This window comes from Phaenicophaeus curvirostris, chromosome 1, assembly GCF_032191515.1.
Source record: "Phaenicophaeus curvirostris isolate KB17595 chromosome 1, BPBGC_Pcur_1.0, whole genome shotgun sequence".
Classification (NCBI taxonomy): Eukaryota; Metazoa; Chordata; class Aves; order Cuculiformes; family Cuculidae; genus Phaenicophaeus; species Phaenicophaeus curvirostris.
In genome coordinates this window covers 158,632,688-158,654,949 of record NC_091392.1, presented here as the reverse complement: position 1 = coordinate 158,654,949, position 22,262 = coordinate 158,632,688, and the positions used below count along the sequence as shown (strand labels likewise).

Below are 22,262 nucleotides of genomic sequence, written 5' to 3'. Positions count from 1 at the left end.
AAAAAAATTCAACCTTGCGTGAGGCAAAAACACACTGCTATTCAAATTACCATATTTCTTACCTCCACCATGCTGAATGCAGTCCATACAAATGATCTTTTCAAATTTGGCCATGTTTTGAGGAGGAAGGGAGTGCTCACTTGTTATTTAAACTGCATGATGTGCGAGGGAAGCAGTAGGTTAGGAGCAGACCTGAGACACAGATGTACAAGCTGTATGCAGGGCAAGTGCTCTTTTCACGCTGCATGTGGCACTTCTCTCAGTTCTCCTCAAGTCAACGAGAGATGCTTCTCATTTCAAGGCACTATAAACTTCTAGAATACATGATATATCCCCTTTGCTGTCACCAGTTGATTCACATGTAAGAAGCATAGCCACATTGCACACCCACAATTAACAGATATTCTTTATAGACAGTAGACTGTATTCATAGAGCGTCAAAGAGGAATATTTCCAGTCTTCCAGTGAAATACAGAAGATTTTCTTTTCCTGGTGAAAGCCAACATTTGTGATAGATAAGGAGATTTTGACAAAATCTGGAAGTTAAAAGGTCTATTAATCTAATGGGTTAGAAACCTTTTATTTATTTCAAAGCTCTTGTTTGGCTGCTTTGGACTACGACTGCCTTTGAGCAGGCTGATGACAGCTACGTAACACAAAGTGCATTGCAGGGTGAGCAGCTATTAAGAATCAGATATTCAACATCTGGTCTGCCTCAACAGTCCTAACAGTGGTAGCTGCCTGAAAACCACTCCAGAAGAGCCCTAAATAACAATGTACATAAGTTGTCCTGTACCTGCTACGTCAGACATTTCTGTGGTTTCTTGTGAAAAGCAAGAATAACTAGTTTTGTTATGCAATTATCCAATCTCTTATCTCGTATTTATCAGCTAGACTAGATGACAAAGAAGGAGATAGAGCAAAAAGTACACTGCCAACAGCAAAGAATAAATCATTCTAGTCGAATCACTTGGAGAGAGTCAAACATCTGTAACAGATTTGTGTAGCATACAAGGGACACAATGGAGCTGATTCACCTACTTTTTTCACTTTCCAACCTCGTATTGTATTGCAGCAACACTTAACACAAAAATTAAATAAAATATAAACTTCCTTTAAGGTGCTACTTATATTTTTTTGGCAGAACTATATAGCAGAAAAGGTATATTCCCAAAGGGATCCCCTAAAAGACAGTCAAATAATAGTACAACTCCCTATTACTACAAAATAATTTACAAAAAACACTGGAAGCTATCTGACAGATACACTAAAGGGAGGGGAGAAGTCAGCTTGCAGTGCAAAGTATTGGACACGATTTAGTTAACTTTAGGCAAGCATATTCTGAATCTCTGTTCAAAGTAAAACCGTTATAGTGATGTGATCAGGGATTGCTGAAATGTCAAAACAGACACAAGAAATTGCATAATTTAGTATATACGTCCTGATGATGCTGACACATAGCTGTGTCTGTAATGCACATTTGACAGACTTTAGGAGCATCATTAACTGATCAGATGTCCATCATTTAAGAAAGTTCTTCCAACTGAGGAGCATTCAGCAAAAACAGGGCAGGTGAGCCTGTTAGACACTGTTTGCAGTTAGGAGATGCAAAAGGAAAAGGCTGGAGCAATATAGGAAAATCTGGAGACTGCCCTCGTTCTGAAGTCAAATCTGGACAAGCTTCATTAGAGTTTCTAAGTTTGGCACTTAATAGAAGGGAGCAACAACAAGATGTTAGTTGCATAACCGTTAGCTGAAGAGAAAGTAAAGCTTGAGACCTGGGAGAAGTGACAAAGCATTTGGGTAAGCCTGAGGAAGAATCAGAGAAAATCACTACTCTCCAGCCTCAAGCTGAAATGCTAATTAGAGACAATACACAGTCAAGATAGAGGAATTAGAGAATAACTACACAAGTACTGTAATTTAAGATTAGTAAATTTCTTTAAGAGTTGGAAAGAATGAGTCTGCTATTATTGGGGATTGTGAAACTGCTTAGGCTATATTTCAAAAGGAGTCCTTAAAGTCCTTAAAGATGGAATTGCGAAAGCTTTCTTACTGCCTACATAGGTACCTTTACAATTAAGCAAGTTTGAGGTTTGGTAATTTGAACATTTACCGCCATGCGTTGTGGGGGAAGACACCACAATACAGCAAAGATAACATCTTAAAAAACAAATCACAAAAAGTGTCACCTCCAAAGATAACCCACTACTATGTCCATTTAGGGACTGACATACTATAGCAAGGAAATGGTTTTGAACTTCTGGTGGGTTATGCAAAAACCATTCATTTTCTTCTACGTAAAAAAGAACATGGAAAGTCACTAAAAAGCGTTCTCTCAAAAACTACAAGACTTGGAAAAATGTGAAGGATATAACCAGAGAGACAGAAATTCTTCATAATATTTTAATGAACTATACATTGCTATTAACCAGCACTCACTTTAACTGAATCTAAGGTAGATCAAGCTGTGCCTAGCAAACTCCTGAAAAAGTGTGTGAAGTCTATCTGTTACAACTAATTCCAAAAACACTGCTGTCCTGCAAGGCAACGCAAATTTTATCAGCAGTCTTCCCCTGGCACGAGGGAAGATTGCAACACCCTCACAGTCCATTTGTATCACAAATCCTCTCTCTCTCTCTCTCGCACTTCTTTACCCAAAGCATAAATTTACCCAGCTATTATACAAAGTCATGCAAAGATCTTGAAATGACAAGGCTCTCTCTATGCTCTGTCACTGCCCACATGCGCAAGTAGCTGGCAGGACACAGCCCAAGCAAAATGAAACTAAAACAGAATAAGAAGCTAATCACTATTGCTTGATTCCCCATTTCAGTATTTCTGGTATTATTTAACGAAGTGAGAAAAAGGAGGATAAGGATGACAGCATTTACTTGCTTACAAGTTCAACTTTCTTCCCATCTTTGAGAATGATATCCAGACATTAAGTTATGTGCCTGTTTTCATAGACTTTGGCCAGAAATGCATTGTAACAGTCAAATAAGAGGTAAAGGGGTTTTCCAGGAAACACTCTTTATCCATTCATTTGCAGTATACATAGTAACATCTAATACTGACTGCACAGAATCATCATAGACTCATAGAATCACTAGGTTGGAAAAGACTTCTGAGATCAAAGCCCAACTGTGCCTGTCCACTACTAAATCATATCCCTAAGCAAACAGGAATTGTTACAAAAATCTTTTACTATATCAGGATGCTTTTTACACAGTTGTATCGCAGTCACATTACAATCCCACGCAGATTTCTAGAGCTTTTGCCGCTGATATACACATATAGCATAAGTCACCCTCCTAGAGAAACTCAGCAAGCCATCAAAGTATAAAAAAATATAAAAGAAACTTCAGGGACCAGTGGGGAAAAGCATCAGAGCACAACGACTAGCTACGTACTGTGAACTCACAGTGGCACTTAACAGTGACCTCTTGCAAGGTCTTTAGGTCAAGTGTAACAAAGAGCAAAAGCTCCTTGAGTGCTGTGCAAGGACTCACTGCTGCAAAGTCTTGGGTACACAGGCTTATTTAAGCGAGCACATCATCTAAGTTCAGTAGGAAGTGCTCACATGCATCAAGTTAGTTATGTGAAAGCCTTAGCAGGAGCAGACCCCCACGTATGGAACTTCTGTTTTTTTAAATAACACTTTTCTGAATCTGTAGAGCTGTTTTTCTTACCTGAAGTCTAGTATTCATTTCCAAGAAGTAGAAATTCTTACTGGAGTCCACAAGGAATTCTACTGTTCCAGCAGAGGAATATTTTACTGCTTTGGCAAGAGCTACTGCTTGTTCTCCCATAGCTCTTCGAGTTTCAGGGTCTAGAAAAGTGCTACAATACAGAAACAATGCCTTTCTTTAGTTAAAAATAATAATAATTAAATCATTGAATCTTTTGTTTGAACTATCAGCAAAAGAGGATAGCATTATTTAAGTTACAAAAATATGTCAGGACTGTCAAGTGTATGCCTTTACATTTATATTGCTCCTGAATAGCTGTAACTGCATGCTTTGCAATTACCGTTAACGTACAGAAAATTCAGGATAAATAACAGTACTCTCTAAAATATAAAATCACAGAACACAACTTTTTTAGAACACTGAGATCTGTAATAATGAAAGTTAAATGAAAATAAATACATACAAATACATTATACTTTAAAAGGCATATCAATTTGCAAAAAAAAAAAGCGTTACTAAAACAACTTTCAATGAGAATATGAATGCCAAAATACAAGACAGGAGGTCTAGGTTGAATTTGTTTTCTAACTCTGAATTAAAACAGCATGGATATTTCATTGATACTCTGTGCAATAAAGAAGTTGTGGAAATCAATGAAGTATTTATTTGTAACAACTTATGTGAGTCAGATTGTAATGAAGAAAATCTGGACGTTCACCGTATTTAATTAAAACACCATCAACAATTTCATGACTTAAACCTTCATATCCTGCCTTTCCTCTCTCAGCTTTACTTGTAAGGTGAAGACCAGTTATCCATCTTTGTTAATTGCAACTCCTTCCTTTCCACAGATCGCAGACACACTCAAGAGCACCTAAAGAGCAGCTCATCTACCATCTTGGTCACCACTGTGAACACTGCACAAACGCCAAGCCTTTTCTAAGAGAGCAACGTGCCATTTCCACTGGTCTAGTGACTCAGAAGACTCAAAGATATATATTCTGCTTGTTACTTTCCTCTGTACAGCAAATTTAGATTTAGATTAAGGGTCCAGGCTTAATTTAGAGCTAGATAAATTTCTACGGCTTTCCATCAAAGCTGTGAAACTGGTTGCCTGTCACCCCATGTCACACAGCGAGAGAGACAGAGTAGAACCCAGAACTGCATTTAAACATTTATTTTATTACCCATAATGTTACAATTCTAAGTCAAGAATATAAGCTTAAGTTTAAACCAGTATTAGCATCCTATAAGGGTTTGTGAGGGACTTTAAGACCTGTCTGGAGTTCAGTGATAAAGTCTTTTAAGATGCTGCCACGAGGTTGCTGCAGGTTTTTGCAGACACTCCAGTGCTTGGAGGAATTTGATCCAGGATGTTATGTTGACATTGGTGGGGGTCACAGACCACCTGAGAGGGAACTGCAATTATGACCCACCCCTCTCACCTTCTTATACTCCCTTCTGGAGTGATACCAGCTGGGTATCCGTTGGCCCAGCTCCTTATCTTTTTTTACCTACGGCCAGTGGCACTGCCAGTAAGGGACACGGCACGTTGCTTTGGTCCCTCGGCCAGTGCAAGCTCCACCAGTGTGTAGGGATCCAAAAAACTCCAGGGTCAAACATCAAGCTATTTCCAACACAGAAAACTCATGGTTTCCACATCCTTAAGTCATCCAAGTACAACATATATCGGTTTCTATTCATGAATCTTATTAATACTTCTGTTTTCACGATCACCTCTGATTCTTCGTTCTGTGGCTATGGCATAACTCTGTATACTGTGTTGATATGCGGGAGGGGGTGACCAGGGGCCAGTTTGGTCATCCTGATAGGCAAAAGAGTGGTGGAGACACAACGGCTACCTCATTCTCCCCAACTCATCCTTGCTGCACACGTGGGCTTTGATGTGGCTGCTGATGTGGAGTGGCCACCAGACCTTCATCTCGCTCCTCTCCACCCCATGGCTCAGCAAAGCAGCAGCCCTCTTCAGCAGCTTCAAGCAGGGAAAGGATATGTCACCCTGACACACTGACCTTCAATGAAAGACAACATGTAGCAGTTCACCTTATATGAGCTTATAAATACGCTTATTATACTTCTGTGTTGACTTACATTAGGCATGTAACTCAGATACCATCTTTAAAGTACTTTAAGGAAACAGGAAGTCATTTCTACCTTACCTTTAAGTTACTGTTTGAAAAGAAAATACCAAATGTTGTGTATTTCTTGAGGTGCCCTCAACAGTGGGTTCTAATTCTGCAAAGGAACAATCAGGAACCTCCACGTATCTGAAGTGGCCTCATCAGGGTCAGTGAGGCTGCATCTGGGGCCCAGGACTACACTCAGAAGCCAGTGCTGGGACAGGATTTATCTTTCAGTACTTACTACAAAATTTTTCACTGAGATCTGAACTCACAGAACAGCTAGAGACTTCCGCCACAACAAACCATATTTGATATGACACAAAAAGTGAGGAAATACCTAGGCAAAGTGTGAGACAATGCCATCCTTTTCTTCATAGGAATAAGCTCTCCTTAGCACCTCTGTCCTTCCAGTACCCTCACAAGCAAATTCTGATGATCAGTAAGGCCAGCATTTGCATAATTTAGGAAAAAATTACTTTCTTGGCAAACATCAGATCAATAGGAAATCAAGTCTGATCCCAAGAAAGCTATTAGGTCCTACATGAGATCAAAGGCAAAAATAGATGTGGAAAACTGTGTCACACCTATCAAAAATAGGCATTGGTAACATAGAAGTGTTTCATAATAGTTATTTTGAATCAACAAGAGGATAGAATCATAGAATCACTGAGGCTGAAAAGACCTCTAAGATCATCCAGACCAACCATCAGCCAAACACCACCGTGCCTACTAATCCATGTCCCCAAGTGCCACGTCTACACAATTTTTGAATATCCGCAGGAAGAAAGACTCCAGCACCTGGCTAGGCAGCCTATTTCAATGCTTGACTACTCTTTGGGTAAAGATTTTTTTCCCAATATCCAATCTAAACAACCCCTGTTGCAACTAGAAGCCATTTCCTTTCGTTTTATCACTTGTTACTTGGGAGAAGAAACCAGCACTCACCTTGCTACAACCTCCTTTCATTACACAATACATTACACAAAATCAACAACCTATAATTCAGTTTGGGGTTTCTGCAGGGTTTGATCATGAAAGGCCAATGAGCGGCTTATGAAGACCAGAACTTTTCAATATTGGCTTTATACTCTAAATCTAGAATAACCATTTTTACTTCTTACATGGATGAAAGACAGCTACTCCCCCTTATTACAGTGGCATCTTCCCTATATTTGTTAAATGTAGGTCTGAGATCTCTCTGTTCACCCCCTGCTGTAGCCGAAGAATGAAACAGAGGTGTCACACTGCTAAACTTGATCTCTGCCACGTGGTTAAGCTTTATGCTCTAAAATGACTGGATCATCCCTGCAATCAAGTAGGTTAATTAACCAAAGTTTTCCTATTCCCCTCTGCTGCTTTACCTTTCATATATTGTTTCTCCCTTCTTTAACAAGGCACCTTTTACAAGTGAAATAACTCTGCCCCAATCTAATTAGGTATCACTTGAAAACACAGCATTTTAAACCTGACTTCAAATCTTTTTCTCACATACATACTTTCAACCAAATAGCTCCTATGGCAGCATGAAGGCTGCAAAATAAAAAGGATTCACAAGATAAAAGTACCAAAATAAGATCAGACTTGACTTTTCACTCATAAGACCTTCTTCAAGCTATTGTAGAGTGGATCAAAGACAATAAAGGTGGCTTGTTCCATTGTTTCTACATCCAGAGAGATGACCACATGGGCAAACATTACCTCTCCGCTTCTAGAACATCAGAAATGATGATGGTTGTATTTTGGGAGACTTCACTCACAGATAAGGCTGAGATACTGAGAAGTACCAATAGTTACACTGTTAGTGGAAAATTAGTTCTCTGCTTAGACAAAAAAAATAGTTCTAAAAAAACAATCAATAACATTTACCCTTCCACTACACCGAGAGAGAACAGTACCTTCATTTTCAAAATGTCAAAGTCAGCATACTTGCTTTTAGGAAACAGTCAGGCACACTGTTAATTTAAAAGAATTACTTACCTACAAAAACCATTCTCCTTTGAGATATACATTATGTACTACCACATCATGAGCATAAATATGCTGAAGTATTTGAAAATTCAAGAAGTATTTGTACAAGACCCTCAGACACATGGTATGAATTTGTGGGGTTTCCTGTGCAGAGAGACAGGAGTTGGACTTGATGATCCTTCTGGGTTCCTTACAGCTCATGACATTCTATGATAACACACTTTTCCTCCCACATGTAAACTGTACCCACCTGTGAATCATGTCAGAACAGGCTCATTGTTTCTCTTAACCCTAAATCCTTAAGGATTTCTAGACAAGGTGATAGGAAATGTGGAGTCTGATCCACACACATGCAGCGTAACCCTATGGAGAACTTCTAGAAGATAATCTAATTCAGTAACATACCTTTCTGCTAAGTTCTTGCCTATTCAAATTGTTGGTGGCTTCAAGGAGCACCTTGGCAGTCAATCCAAAATATGATCCTAAAGTACTTGACGCGATACTGAGATCTTTCAGAGACAGTTTAGTGCTTGGAGAAAGTGAAAGAAGTTGTTTTCTGTGCAACTTCCAAGGACAGAAACATTCCTGAGAGAAGCTAACAAGTGAACAGGTAAAGAAGGTCACAAAGATAGTTTAACTGTTTCACTTGCATTCCCTTACTGGTTAAACAGTCTCCCTCTTACAACTCTTGTCTCTTAGATGTTTCTGTCACAGGCAGGAACAGAAAGAAACATTTTTGTCCTTTGAACTGAAATGGAAAGAACATCTTCCAGTTTAAAAAGATACCACAACCCTAACATGTAGGATAGATAAGGTAATCTCAACTCTGAATGTAGGTAGCTCCAAAGAAAAAAACAAAAATTATTTCCTGCCTGAGATGAAACTCAGTGAAATTTTAGGAAATTGTCGAGAAACTGTACTAAGAATCACCTTATTCTGAAAGTCTAGGATGCTACGGTTTAACCCAAAGGACATGGATTCGCTGGAAAAAGTAGGTACGATAAAAAATAAGAACTCAGCTACCAAGCTTCAAGGACTTGCTCACTGTGGGTGCTAATACTGATCTTGGATGCTAGTACAGAGTATAACAGCAGGGCACTGTTCCATCATTACTTGTCCAGGAAAGGCCTGAAGATGTAGAAAGAAGGCTTAATAGCCAGTGTTCTGACGTTCAGCATAATTTTGAGATATGATAGTTAGAGACAACACCTTAAGTACTGTGTTCAGTTTTGGGCCCCTCGCTCCAAGGAAGACCTTGAGGTGCTAGAGCATGTGCAAAGAAGAGCAATGAAGCTGGTGAAGAGTCCAGAGCACAAGTCCAATGTGGAGCACCTGAGGGAACTGGCATTTAGTCTGGAGAAAAGGAGGCTCAGAGGAGACCTTATCACTCTCTAAAATTACTTTAAAGAAGGTTGTAATGAGAGAGATGTTGATGTCTTCTCCCTAGTAACAAGCAACAGGACAAGAGGAAATGGTCTGAAATTGTGCCAGGGGAGGTTTAGATTTGGTATTACGAAAAAATTCTTCACCAAATGGGTTGTCAACCATTGAAACAGGCTGCCCAGGGAAATAATGCAGTCACCAGCCCTGAAGGTATTCAAAAGACATGTAGATGTGGTACTAAAGGACATGATTCAGTGGTGGTCTTGGAAGTGTTTAGAGTTGGACTCAATCTTAAAAGGTCCTTTCCAACCTAAATGACTCTATGATTAAAAATGGAGGATCATATATTTCATTCCTTTGACTACTCCAACAAAGGATAACTCTTGGATGATCATGGTGAGCGCAAGGGCCTTTGCATGGCACTTCTCTGTAACAACACTCTAAAACCTTAAGTTTGGGCATCAAGCAATATGGATAATCAAGTGCCTCTGAATAGATAGACATTCCTTCACCCAAGTAGTGAGGCAAAAGTTGAAGTGCTTTATAAAGCTCTGGTTCTGAAATGGTTAGAAAGGACACCTATTCTCACTAAAGTGAAGTTTAAGAGCACTTCCTTGAGCTTTACTTATTGAATAGGAAGTCAGCTAGGACTCCTGTACATCTACTTCCCATTGATCCATTTACTTCAGACTGATCCTAAAGGATTAATGGATTTTCTGATAAGCTTAAGGGCCTTGCTTCTCCACACAGGGAAGAATCCCTTATTTAATCACTCTAGCAGACAGGAAAATACAACCACACCCTTGCATTCTTTCGTGTGAAGTACACTGTCTCATAGCAACTGCCTCTAAAGATGAAACTCTGAAAGGAGTTTGAACAAAAAATGAACTACGGAACAGACTATTAAATGTTACTCATCTATTTAAATTTCAGCCTCTGTATTGAAAAGAGAAACAAACCATATCTTCGAAAGACATGTGAAGCTCACAGCAAAGCAAATTACTGGAAATCACTGGAAGTTTTGCACAGCACTAACTTCGCACAGCACTAAAAAAACAGGCGATGATCAGATGTGTCTTATTACTCCTGCTTCCCAGAACAAAGTAAGACAACTGACTATGTTAGAAGGGTATTAGTGAAGTTTGTTGGTCCCCTATTTAAAAATGAGGGACCGACAACAGCAAACACCAGGGCTCCCTTAAAAACTTAACCTCATCAGGGCGTGAACTAAAGAGCTTTCTCTCTCCTATAAAGAAAGATACTTTTTTGTTTGTTTTTTACAAGAGACTGAACTGCCCTAGAAAAACTGGAGATTCAAACACAAAATAATCCCATAAGGATAAGTTCAACAGTTTTAGCTTTAAGAAAATCACAGAGATTATTCTCAAAGCCAAAAGGCCTTCAGCAACAGCCTCTTAAACTTAGGAAAACACCATCACAGGAAAAAAGGAATTCAAAAGAGGCCTGAGAAGAGGCCAGAGCCCTAAATTGTACAAAAGACAAATAAACGTTTTAGTCCACAGTATCACTGTCTTCCAAGCTTGATGAAAGGGGGGGTTAAAAAAAAAAAAGCTTCAACCTATCCAGTACCTGAAGGAGGCCTGCAAGAAAGCTGGGAGGGACTTTTTACAAAGGCTTGTAGTGATAAGGACATGGGGGAATGGCTATAAACTGGAGAGGGGTAGATTTGGACTAGGCATAAAGAAGAATTTCTTCATGATGAGAGTGGTGAGGCAGTGGCACAGGTTGCCCAGGGAAGTCATGGCTGCCTCATCCCTGGGGGTGATCAAGGCCAGGTTGGATGGGGCCTTGGGCAGCCTGGTCTGGTGGGATGTGTCCCTGCCCATGGCAGGGGGGTTGGAACTAGATGATCTTTAAGGTCCCTTCCAATCCAAACTATCCTATGATTGTATCTCAGAGCTCTTAATAGCAGTTATCATTTAAAATAAAAGAAAAAAAAGGACTACTGAGGGCTTCACATTTCTTGCACCCAGCCGTAAAAGAAAAGGTGTTTTCAGGAGTTGTTAATCGATGAGACAAAGTAAAACAGCATTCACAGGAAGGGCTATCTTCAGGCTTTAGGGTCTCTACAGCGTCTCACAGAAGTTAGTGCCCTGGTTATCTGCAGCAGTCTTGTAACCCTTTTTAAATAAATGGATTCTGCAGCCAACTGCAAGTGGCTGTAAGGCTTCCAAAGCTGTCAGTAAAAGTCTGGCAGAGCCTAAAACATTCAACAACAAGAAGGAAGAAGAGTTTTCACGCCAAATTTTGGAAGCTATTGACTTGCCCACGGAAGTGATGAGAGAACTTACTGGCAACTCCAACAGAGAAGCCCAAGACAGTTAAAAGGCTGATATTTCTGATGAAAGAAAACACTCTGATCACAGTTGGCTGTGAGAGAAAGACATATCACTCCCTTTCATTTACCATAGCCATGGAGAATGAACAGGCAGTAGTGGCAGGCAGCGCCTTTCATGTATTCCTGAGGCACAAGAATCCTCTCTCAAGTGCTTAGGCATACATATGTGCAGTTGCACATTATATTGGGACATGAAGACTTCACATTTCACAAACAAAAAATACTAAAATATTTAGGCATAAGGCTTCCGAGAAATCCACAAGCATTACCAGGAAGCAACGAGAGCTATTTAAGCATTTATTAGTGGGTTTGCATCCTGACATTTAAGCTTTGCTTTATTTAAAATCTAGGTCATAAGCAGTGCCAGTCCCGCAACTGTAATCCAACATTAACTTATATGCTGCCCCTACATAAACATAAAAGGAATGACAGGCTTTACCTCACATCCTAAATTGTTTCATCACATAATTCTGTTACAAAATAATGGCAAACCCATCCCATCAGGAATCAAAGAATCCTATGGTTGGAAAAGACCTTTGAGATCATCAACTCCAACCATACCTGTCCACTTCTAAATCATATCCCCAAGCGCTTCATCTACCCATCTTTTAAACACCTCCAGGGATGATGACTCAATCACCTTCCTGGGCAGCCTGTGCCAGTGCTTTATAACCCTTTCTGTGAAGAAATTTTTCCTAATCTAAACTTCCCCTGACACAGCCTATGGCCATTCTCTCTTGTCCTATCACCTGGGAGAAGAAACTAATACCCACCTCTATGTAACCTCCTTTTAGGCAGTTGTAGAGAGCAATAGGGTTTCCCCTCAGCCTTCTCTTCTCCAGGCTAAACAATCCCAGTTCCCTCAGCCACTCCTCGTAAGACTTGTTTTCCAGCCCCTTCATCAGTTTCTTTGCTCTTCTCTGGACACGGTCCAGGACCTCAATGTCTTTCTTGGAGTGAGGGCCCCAAAACTGAACACAGTATTCAAGGTACAGCCTCACCAGTGCTGAGTACAGGGGTAAAACCACTTTCCTGGTCCTGCTGGCCACACTGCTTCTGATACAAGTCAAGGTGCTGTTGGCTTTCTTGGCCACCTGGGCATATTGTGGGCTCATGTTCAGTCAGCTGTCAACCAACACCCCCAGTGAACACAATCCACTAGGAATTCCCACAGACAGTGATATACCTATGTCTGATTTTCTGAAATCAGAACTTCCTTCTGCCCTTTTTCTTCTGCACATATTCTCTGATGAATGCCATGCAACAGAAATCACAGCAAGACCATACCTTGCACAGCAGCAATGTATTTCAGCTCTATTTGAAATCACTGGGATTAAGATAGTTTAGTTCTTCTGTGTTACGGGACACCTACATCTATAATTCACTACCATGAATGGTACTTCAAACACAAAATAATCCCATAAGGATAAGTTCATAAGTGGCATGGAGAACTTAGTACTTCATGTTCCATTTCAAACAGGAATAAAGAGTATCATCTGGTCCGCTCACAGTTACTATAACACAGTCAAGTATCTACGGTAAAATGCATACTTATTCCTTACTTTATTTTACTCTCAAGTCCAAAAGTTGAATGGTAAACAAAAGGAAAACTATCTCAGATATATTAAGAAAGCCATCTTATATACTACATATATTTGATCGGTAAGATCCATACCCATTTTATACAAGATCATGAAAAACATTAACAACACACCTGTTTTCCTCTTACATCATGAAGCAAGATCAAGACACCCTCAAGTACAACATCAAAACTGCATTACAGACAAACGTCTAACTTAAACATTTCTTTGTCATTTTTAATAGAATAATATTTGTTTGCATTTGTACAATAAATAAAATCAGCAGCTTTCCAAAAATGCTTTCAGTAACTATGAAGATGCTGTAAGAGTCTGGGTGCACACTTACCTTGGTGCTTCCTCCACAACTTTTTGGTTTCTTCTTTGAATGGAGCACTCTCTCTCATTCAACCACAAGGCATTACCATGTTTATCTGCCAAAACCTGAAACAATAAAACAGTATTAACAGATGCATCCATTTGGCCTTTTCAAATTGTATGATTATCTAGCATTCAGTTAGTTTAATTTCATTTTCTTTTTCCAATCTAGAAATGAAAAAACATGCTAGTGTAGAAAATTAATTGTATGTGAAATACTAACTGAATGCTCCTTCAAATTCTGAACAGGATTTTAAAGCCTTTATAGAGAGGCTATACATAGCAAAAAAAAACCCCTTTGCTTTAAAATTTGTGAGCAGCTCCCAGAAGTTAAAAAATCAGAAATTGAAAGACAGAAATAAAATTAAGACTATGTTTTCAAACAATTAAAATTGCGTTGCATAATGAAATTACTCAGAAGCATATTGTTAAGGAATATCTTGTGTCAACAGAGAAAAATGTTAAAGTATGCCAAATTTTACTCCCAAATTACACACAAGTTTTCAAAAACAATGACTAATGGAGCTTTCCCTAAGCAAACCACAGCACGCTGGCTTTAATGAAAAAGAAAAAAATCTTTGGAAACTTTGCAATGTCTTATCAAGGAGGATAAAATTTGCTTCTTCAGTATTTCAACGGAAATTGAAGCAGTAGTTTCAAGGAATTTCTTAGAAATCACATGTCAACTACAATTCTTGGCTGCAGCTTCAGTTCATGCAAGAGTTAAACATGCAGTCAAGCATCTAGATCCAACTACCTAAATTACATGCTAGAAAAAACACAAGTTTGACATAACAGAACTCTCAACTGATTCTACGACTTCAAACTGGAAGGAAAAGTAAAAAAAAAAGAAAAAAAAACTCTATTCCTTTATGAAAAAAACTGTACAGTACAGCCACTTCCAATAGCAGGATACCAAATATGAGGATTCAAGTTGACTTGTTCCAGTCTTATGATGTTATACTCTACACTTCACCATGGAACAATTTCTTTCATTGCAGACCACACCTGCTGCCTTTCTTCCTTATAAAATTTTCCCTCTAATCCATTTTTTTCCATCTATCTTCCTATTCTGATCTGCAGGAATCTGTGCCAATATTCATGCTTCATTCTTTAATACTGCAGGTCTACACTGAAAGCAGACAAGATAATAAAAGTGGATAACCTTCTTCGAACCATGTGAACTCAACCATATCTACTCACATTAGTGACAACGAATCTCTATTATTCATTATTCCTTTTAGCACCACAGAGCAAGTATGGCATTAAGCAAAATGAATTCCTGCATCTATGACACCAATGTTTGCTGACGCGTGAATAAGCTGGGTAGATGTGACTGCACTGATCTCATGAAGACAACTCACGTGCGCTGTGTAAGCATCAGATCCAGAGTGCTCCACATGCTGTAGGAACAGACATACCCTTTCCTCAGAAATTCTGTTGCACTCTTATACATCTATGAAGCTTTCCACGGGAAAAAAATTCCCCTTCACGGAGTTCTACAAGACCAATTACTTTGGATTTCCTAAACAACAATGAGTTCAGAACTCTGTTCCCTTCCCAGAGAAGGTTTCCCAGTGGCAGCACCAGGGTACATCAGTTAAAGGCCAGATTCTGTAACAGGAATCTCAATAACAGATAAACAAACAAAAACCAAACAACAGCATCTAAAGCAACTTCTTATTTGAGTCCTAACTCATCCACTCCAGAACTAAACACAGCTCTACAGAAACTCATTTGGGAAGAATTTTTTTGTGTGTTCTTTAATATTAAAACAGTGTCTCTAAGGCACAGCAGGGTAGTCAGATGGAAAATTGCTGTCCTGTAAGAAGAACGATTCCTTGTGAGCGCTTCTGTTTCATTGCCACAAAGCCTACAACTTTTGACAGATCCAGCATCACCAAAACAAACCAAAAACTATTGGAATACTTCATTAAAATTAGTTTTTGTGTTTCTTTTCTCTCTCTCTTTATTTTCCTGAAGAGAATAATATTTTTAAAGTCAACTAATAAATACTTTTTTTTTCAGTTCAGGACATTTCTTGTATCCTACTTAATATCCGCGACCTGGACCTTAAAAATAAACACTTTCCATTATCAGCTAATATGGCTCAGAGACAAGTATGAACATTCACTATGAAAAGGTAATTATAAAAAAAAAGCCAAAAATCATCTAGTATTAGGCTGTTACTTTCATTTTAGGCCCAGTGTTTTCATTATAAGAAACCAAAGAAGATACTTAATAAAACAATTCTATTTCAGAAGACACTTACAGAACACTGAAATCATCATCTCTGAGATGATATGACATTCTAGTTCACACTTCACAAAAAATGCATGTCACAGCTACTGCTTTTTTTCTAAATATCTAGATATTCCTAAAAGAAAATGTCCTGGTTTGTGCAATTAGGTGATTAGAACATTAGTAGGTGCTATATACATCTATATGCCAAAATGTGTAAATACAATGTATTGCTATCCCTCCTGCATGTTTCAGCTAAATTCTGTTTCCCGATGCAAGACTGCTATTAAGCCAAGTACATTCCATGTACCCTTACTTTAAACTCAGGTCCTTTATATCAGATATTTCAGGAGGAACAAGACTTCAAATCAGTTCAAGTATAAAGTCTATTTGGACTCTATTTTCCTGTTAATTGTTTCGGTCTTTTCTCATGTTTTACAAAGTGATTGTTTTATAGTTAGACACAGGAAACCCCTTAGTTAACAATTTTAAGTACCAATGCTTTGGAGCTATATGGGAATGTTAAAAAAATGTTCTATTTAAAAGTTACTGCTAAATTAATAAATACTTGGCCTCTGGTTTCAAAGTGTTTGTATATTTAGCAGTCCGAAAATTAACCAAGGTCAACGTCCTAAAGCTGATTAGAACATTAAGTAAAAATGATACGCTATGACATTGTTAAACGGTACCGTCAAAGTGTTTGTCTACGGAAAATAACATTCATTCTACACTTATTATAAATTAATAATTTATAGTTTTACGGCAAAGCTATATTGTTTATCTAGACAAAATTATTTGACTATTCTTAAATTCAATACTGCCTAATTTTTCCAAGGTAACTTTTTCTAAACCTAAAGGAATCCAGACAACGTAAAATCTGGTCCCAACTCATGACAGCATGGAGGAATCAATCTCACCTAACTTTAGCCACCAAAGACTTAGTAGAAAGTTGCTGAAGCTCCCAAATCTGCAAGCACCAAAAAGGAACAGATTGATAAGACATACTGATTTGCATACAAAATAAAGAAAAAGACATAGGTAGCCAAAAATTGTAAGCCATGGCAGAAGAACATAGGAAGATACTCCAGCAACCTAACATCTTCTGCAACCTAAGATCAACACTGAAACTGAATGTTCACTATATATCTTTCTGTGACCTTTCAAAAGAGAACAGGTTGGATTTTAAATTATTTTTTATAATCTGGTTTTTCATTTCACATATGCAACGAGTTTTATATGGAAATCTAAAATAAACAAAAACATAGGAAGTATCAGGTTTGAGTGGGCACATACCTGGCAGAGTTAAAAATTATAAATATTTCTCTCTGACAAACCGTTCTGCACTATCAAATTTATTGTTGTTGGTTCATTCAGTTATTGAGCTACTGTCAAAATACTTCAGGCTCTCAGTATAAGAGAAAATATACCAAAACATTGAAAGAGTTTAAGTTTTGGACAAAAATAAATAAAATGTCTACTGTGGAAACTGACAGAGTCCATACAGATTTCTTGTCAGGAAAGATTATTTCAAGGCTATTGACAAACGCAATTTAGTTGTCTATGTAAGATCAAATACATCACAAATTTTTAAATCCTAACTTTGTTAAAGAGCCTGTCTGAAACAAACAAGTCTAGTTTTGCATTAGCACATCTGGCTTAAGACTAGATCCGATTAAAAGAACTTCTGGATCGTAACCACTTGTATGAGGAGAATATACCTGATTTTGAATTTCAAATTGCCCCAAATGGGATACAAATCGTCCCAAGTTCCCAGGGAGCATTAGATACTTCAGAACAGAATCCAAAATGTTGACAAAATCACCTAGAGCTTGCAAGAAAAATGTTAAGCATGGCGGTACTTGAACTCCTACATCCTCTGCTGCGCTCAAGCGCTGCAATCAAGATCCAGAGTTCAAGCTCCAGCCCTCAGGACAGATGCCTGTAACTTCCCCCACCACTGCAACCAAACTGAACATGGTTCATTGTCCTCCTGGCCAAAGACAGACTACAGAATAAAAACAGGAAGGCTGTATTGTGCATGATAGCCATGTAGTTCGAGCAGTGGCCCAAGACACAGGAAAACACGAGACTCTAGGCCTTTTTTAGTGGAGTACTTGAAACATTTTGAACTTTGATTAAGCTAGGAATTCATATGTTATTAACAATATGTTATACGTTTATACTTTATAACAACAACAATAGAAATAATAATACAAACCTGGATTTCTATGTGACGCGGGTTATCAATGAACTTTTCTATCAGCAAGCGATCATCACCAAAACTTGAAGCAGCTTCTTGAGATGAAAACCTAAAACCTTCCCTTAAATAATGAAAAAAAAAAAGTAATCTGTATTTTAAAAATTAAGTCAAGTTCTGAAGTATACAAGAAGGAACACTTATTCATTCCAGTCATTCAGCAGTTCTCATCAATCAGCACACAGATCCAAAAACCAAGTTTCTACATTGGCATTTGATTCTTTCATGAGTATCTTTTTTTTCTTTCTTTCTTTTCCTACAAGAACAAAAAAACTACACACTCAAAGCACAGATAATTTCAGAGTGTTTAAAAAGTCCAGCACTTACAACAATTATTTGTATAAATTTTCTTTGTTAGCATTTTCCTCTGCAAAAGTAATAAAGTCAACAATTTTTTAAAATCATTAATTACAAAGTACTTCTTATACAGAAGTAAAGGTCAAGCTCACCATTATTTAAGGTACACAGCCCTCTTAATACCCGAGAACAGCAGAGGTCAGTTGCACATTAATTAGATGAAAGAACTGCAGATATTATGATACAGACCTTGTAAATTCAATCACTGAATATACAATCTGAAGATGCAGTACTTCACTTTATAAAGCACCAGCTGTACTACTAGGTTTCCCCTGCACTAAGGTGTAACTGCTCATTCTGCATACTTGCCTCTGTTTTCTTTTCCATATACACAGTTACTCAAACAAATAAAAGGTTGTAAGATGCCGTATTTATTGACTTTATTTTTCATGGCAGAAAGATTACACCTATGGGGCATAACTGCTAACAAATTTTATGTACAGCTTTCTCAGGGTGAAATGTGCCATTATGCAGGAACCCACAGAGGTTTTCTACAGGCTTAGTCGAGCCATTTGTGTTGATACACATGGAAAGGTTAGGGTAAATTTCTGTGGGCTTGACTACTTGATATGTGTGCCCTGAATAAGAACTACAGCACAACCGAGTTGAAGTTGCCATGCTTTCCATCCCTTGAACATAGTTCAATTCCATAAACAAAATCTGACAATAGTAACATGAGATAGGTACACCTACCATATACAGATGTGTATAGAATCATAGAATAACCAGGTTGGAAGAGACCCACCGGATCATCAAGTCCAACCATTCCTATCAAACACTAAACCATGCCCCTCAGCACCTCGTCCACCCGTGCCTTAAACACCTCCAGGGAAGAGGACTCAACCACCTCCCTGAGCAGCCTGTTCCAGTGCCCAATGACCCTTTCTGTGAAAAATTTTTTTCCTAATGTCCAGCCTAAACCTCCCCTGGTGGAGTTTGAGGCCATTCCCTCTTGTCCTGTCCCCTGTCACTTGGGAGAAGAGGCCAGCACCCTACTCTCTACAACCTCCTTTCAGGTAGTTAGAGAAAGCAATGAGGTCACCCCTCAGCCTCCTCTTCTCCAGGCTAAACAATCCCAGCTCTCTCAGCCGTTCCTCATAAGGCCTGTTCTCCAGCCCCTTCATCAACTTCGTTGCTCTTCTCTGGACTCGCTCCAGAGACTCAACATCCTTCTTGTGGTGAGGGGCCCAGAACTGAACACAGGATTCAAGGAGCGGTCTCACCAGTGCCGAGCACAGAGGGAGAATAACCTCCCTGGACCTGCTGGTCACGCCGTTTCTGATACAAGCCAAGATGCCATTGGCCTTCTTGGCCACCTGGGCACACTGCTGGCTCATGTTCAGTCGCTGTCAACCAACACCCCCAGGTCCCTCTCCTCCAGGCAGCTTTCTAGACAGACTTCTCCTAGTCTGTAGCACTGCATAGGGTTGTTGTGCCCCAAGTGCAGGACCCGGCATTTGGCCTTGTTAAACCTCATCCCATTGGACTCAGCCCAGCGGTCCAGCCTGTTCAGATCCCTTTGCAGAGCCTCCCGACCCTCCAGCAGATCGACACTTCCACCCAGCTTAGTGTCATCTGCAAACTTGCTAAGGGTGCACTCGATGCCTTCATCCAGATCATTGATGAAGACATTGAACAGGGCTGGACCCAGCACTGAGCCCTGGGGAACCCCACTTGTCACTGGCCTCCAGCTGGATTTTACACCATTTCCCACCACTCTCTGGGCCCGGCCATCCAACCAGTTTTCCACCCAGGAGAGTGTGCGCCTGTCCAGGCCAGAGGCTGACAGTTTCTCAAGCAGAATGCTGTGAGAAACTGTGTCAAAGGCTTTACTGAAGTCCAGGAAGACCACATCCACAGCCTTTCCCTTATCCAGCAGCCAAGTCACTTCGTCATAGAAGGCGATCAGGTTAGTTTGGCAAGACCTGCCTTTTGTGAACCCATGTTGACTGGGCCTGGTCACCTGGTTCTCTTGCATGTGCTTCATGATAGCACTCAAGATCACCTGTTCCATGACTTTCCCTGGCACTGAGGTCAGACTGACAGGCCTGTAGTTCCCTGGGTCCTCCCTGCGACCCTTCTTGTAGATGAGCACAACATCAGCCAGCCTCCAGTCCAGTGGGACTTCTCCAGTCTTCCAGGACTGTTGGAAGAAATGTTTAAAGGTATTTCTTCGCCCCCTTTCATGATATATTTTTGAGATTAGGAAAGACTGTACATTGAATATAAATTCAAATTCAACTTCAACATACGTAATTAGTTAATGAAGAGAAAAATGAACATCAAAATCTGTGCTTCTACACACTACTGATCTGTTGAAAAAAACATAGTGAGGTAACAAATAGCCATACACAGTATCTGAGTTTACTGAAACAGATTTAGATCTATTTTAAGTCCTATATCAAAGGCTCAATTTCCTTTTGTAAACATTCTATCAGTTTTACGCACAATTGACTATTTTTCCTCCATTGAAGTACGTGCTAATTAGAAATATAAACTGCAATACTTGTTAAAAAAAAAATGTCAGGTGCCCAATTATCTAAGCCACACATCTGTAAATCTTTTTGAAACTACACAACAGGAACAATTGTCTCTGGTATTCTGACCTTGTTTGTACCTTACAAATGTGTGCACTTGCATTTGCTCAGTGATAAAAATTACCTTAAACACTTCACCTTCCTTAAGGGGATCGTACTTACCAAATGGAGATGGGTTTCAGGTTTTTTTTATGAAAAAACAAGAAAGATGTTTCAGTTAGAAGAGAACTTGCATTTGAAGCGGCGTCCTTTCAGCAAGGAGCAGCCCAACTGAGCCTCACTGCGAGGAATACACTCCCCATGCAGCACAACTGTGCCAATATGTGCGACCTAGTCCAAAACTTTACTGTTTGTGCTAACCCTAGAAGAGAAGCACAGGGGAATTTGGGACGGGGGAACCTGAGCTTACTGCCCCTGGGCCCAGGCACAGTTAGCCATACAAGAAACATGCTATCTGCAGCGTAATTAAGCCTTAATGTTTGATAAGACAATCACTCAGGCTGATGCACCTCACACATACGAAGACCATAGCTCTATGCTATGACTCAAAGTAAAGGAGGCACTCTGCTCAGAGGATTCCTCAGCAGGGGCTCTGCCAGACCCACACTCCAAACACTCACCACCTACTAACACAGCCAATCTTCACAGTGTTCCAGTGTGAGCCACCTGCACTAGACCAAAGGGCAGGGAACGGGGAGGATGGACTGGCCATTAGACACTACTGGGTGCCCTATGCTACAGGGACACCAGCTGAGCCAGGAAGCAAGGAGCACGGTGAACAGCAGCAGCTAAGAAGGCCTTTGGCAGAAGATATTTTTGGTAGTTACTCACAAGGAGGTGGTGGTAGAGGTAGCGCTGAAAGCAGGGTTTGTCAAGGGGCCGGGGGTGGGGGGCAGCATTTTGGTTCCAAATTATTTATTTATTCAGGCAAGTTTTTCTATTGTTTTTTCTTAGGTTCTCAGTAACTTTCTGCAGCAGTGTTCATTTTTTTCCTACATGCAGATTTGCTGCTTTTTGGTATTCCATTAGCTTCTACTAGCTGTTCTTCCAACTCGTAGATTAATAGCCTGGTTTGCGATGAGAAGGAGCCCGTAGCTACCTGCTGTGAAGATTATTTCCACCCCAGCTCAGCCACCTGCAGACACACGCTGCCATGGAGCTGGTAAGCTAGAGCACCGCTAACAGCGTGGCCCCCCGCAGCACACATGGTGACTCCAGCTGCTGGGGAACCTTTCACACATCAGATGCCTTGATCCAAGTTGGGCTTGGAGCTGGTGAGCTTGAAGGCCACCACAGCCCATGCCTACAGCAGGCAAGGAACACCACTGCCTCGCCTCTGGGGCACAGTGGGTCATTCTGGGGGGAGTTG

General features: G+C 39.8%; 1 protein-coding gene across 1 annotated transcript in view; it reads right to left on the bottom strand.

Annotated features, from left to right (window-relative positions):
- PCCA (propionyl-CoA carboxylase subunit alpha) overlaps window positions 1-22,262 on the bottom strand; it is a 289,215-nt gene that overhangs the window by 173,107 nt on the left and 93,846 nt on the right. Inside the window, exons 10-12 of the mRNA XM_069878949.1 lie at window positions 17,961-18,063; window positions 13,473-13,567; window positions 3,693-3,843 (exon numbers count right to left, since the gene is read on the bottom strand). Of these exons, the coding sequence (XP_069735050.1) occupies window positions 3,693-3,843; window positions 13,473-13,567; window positions 17,961-18,063 (349 nt within the window). The remainder of the gene's footprint in view (window positions 1-3,692; window positions 3,844-13,472; window positions 13,568-17,960; window positions 18,064-22,262) is intronic.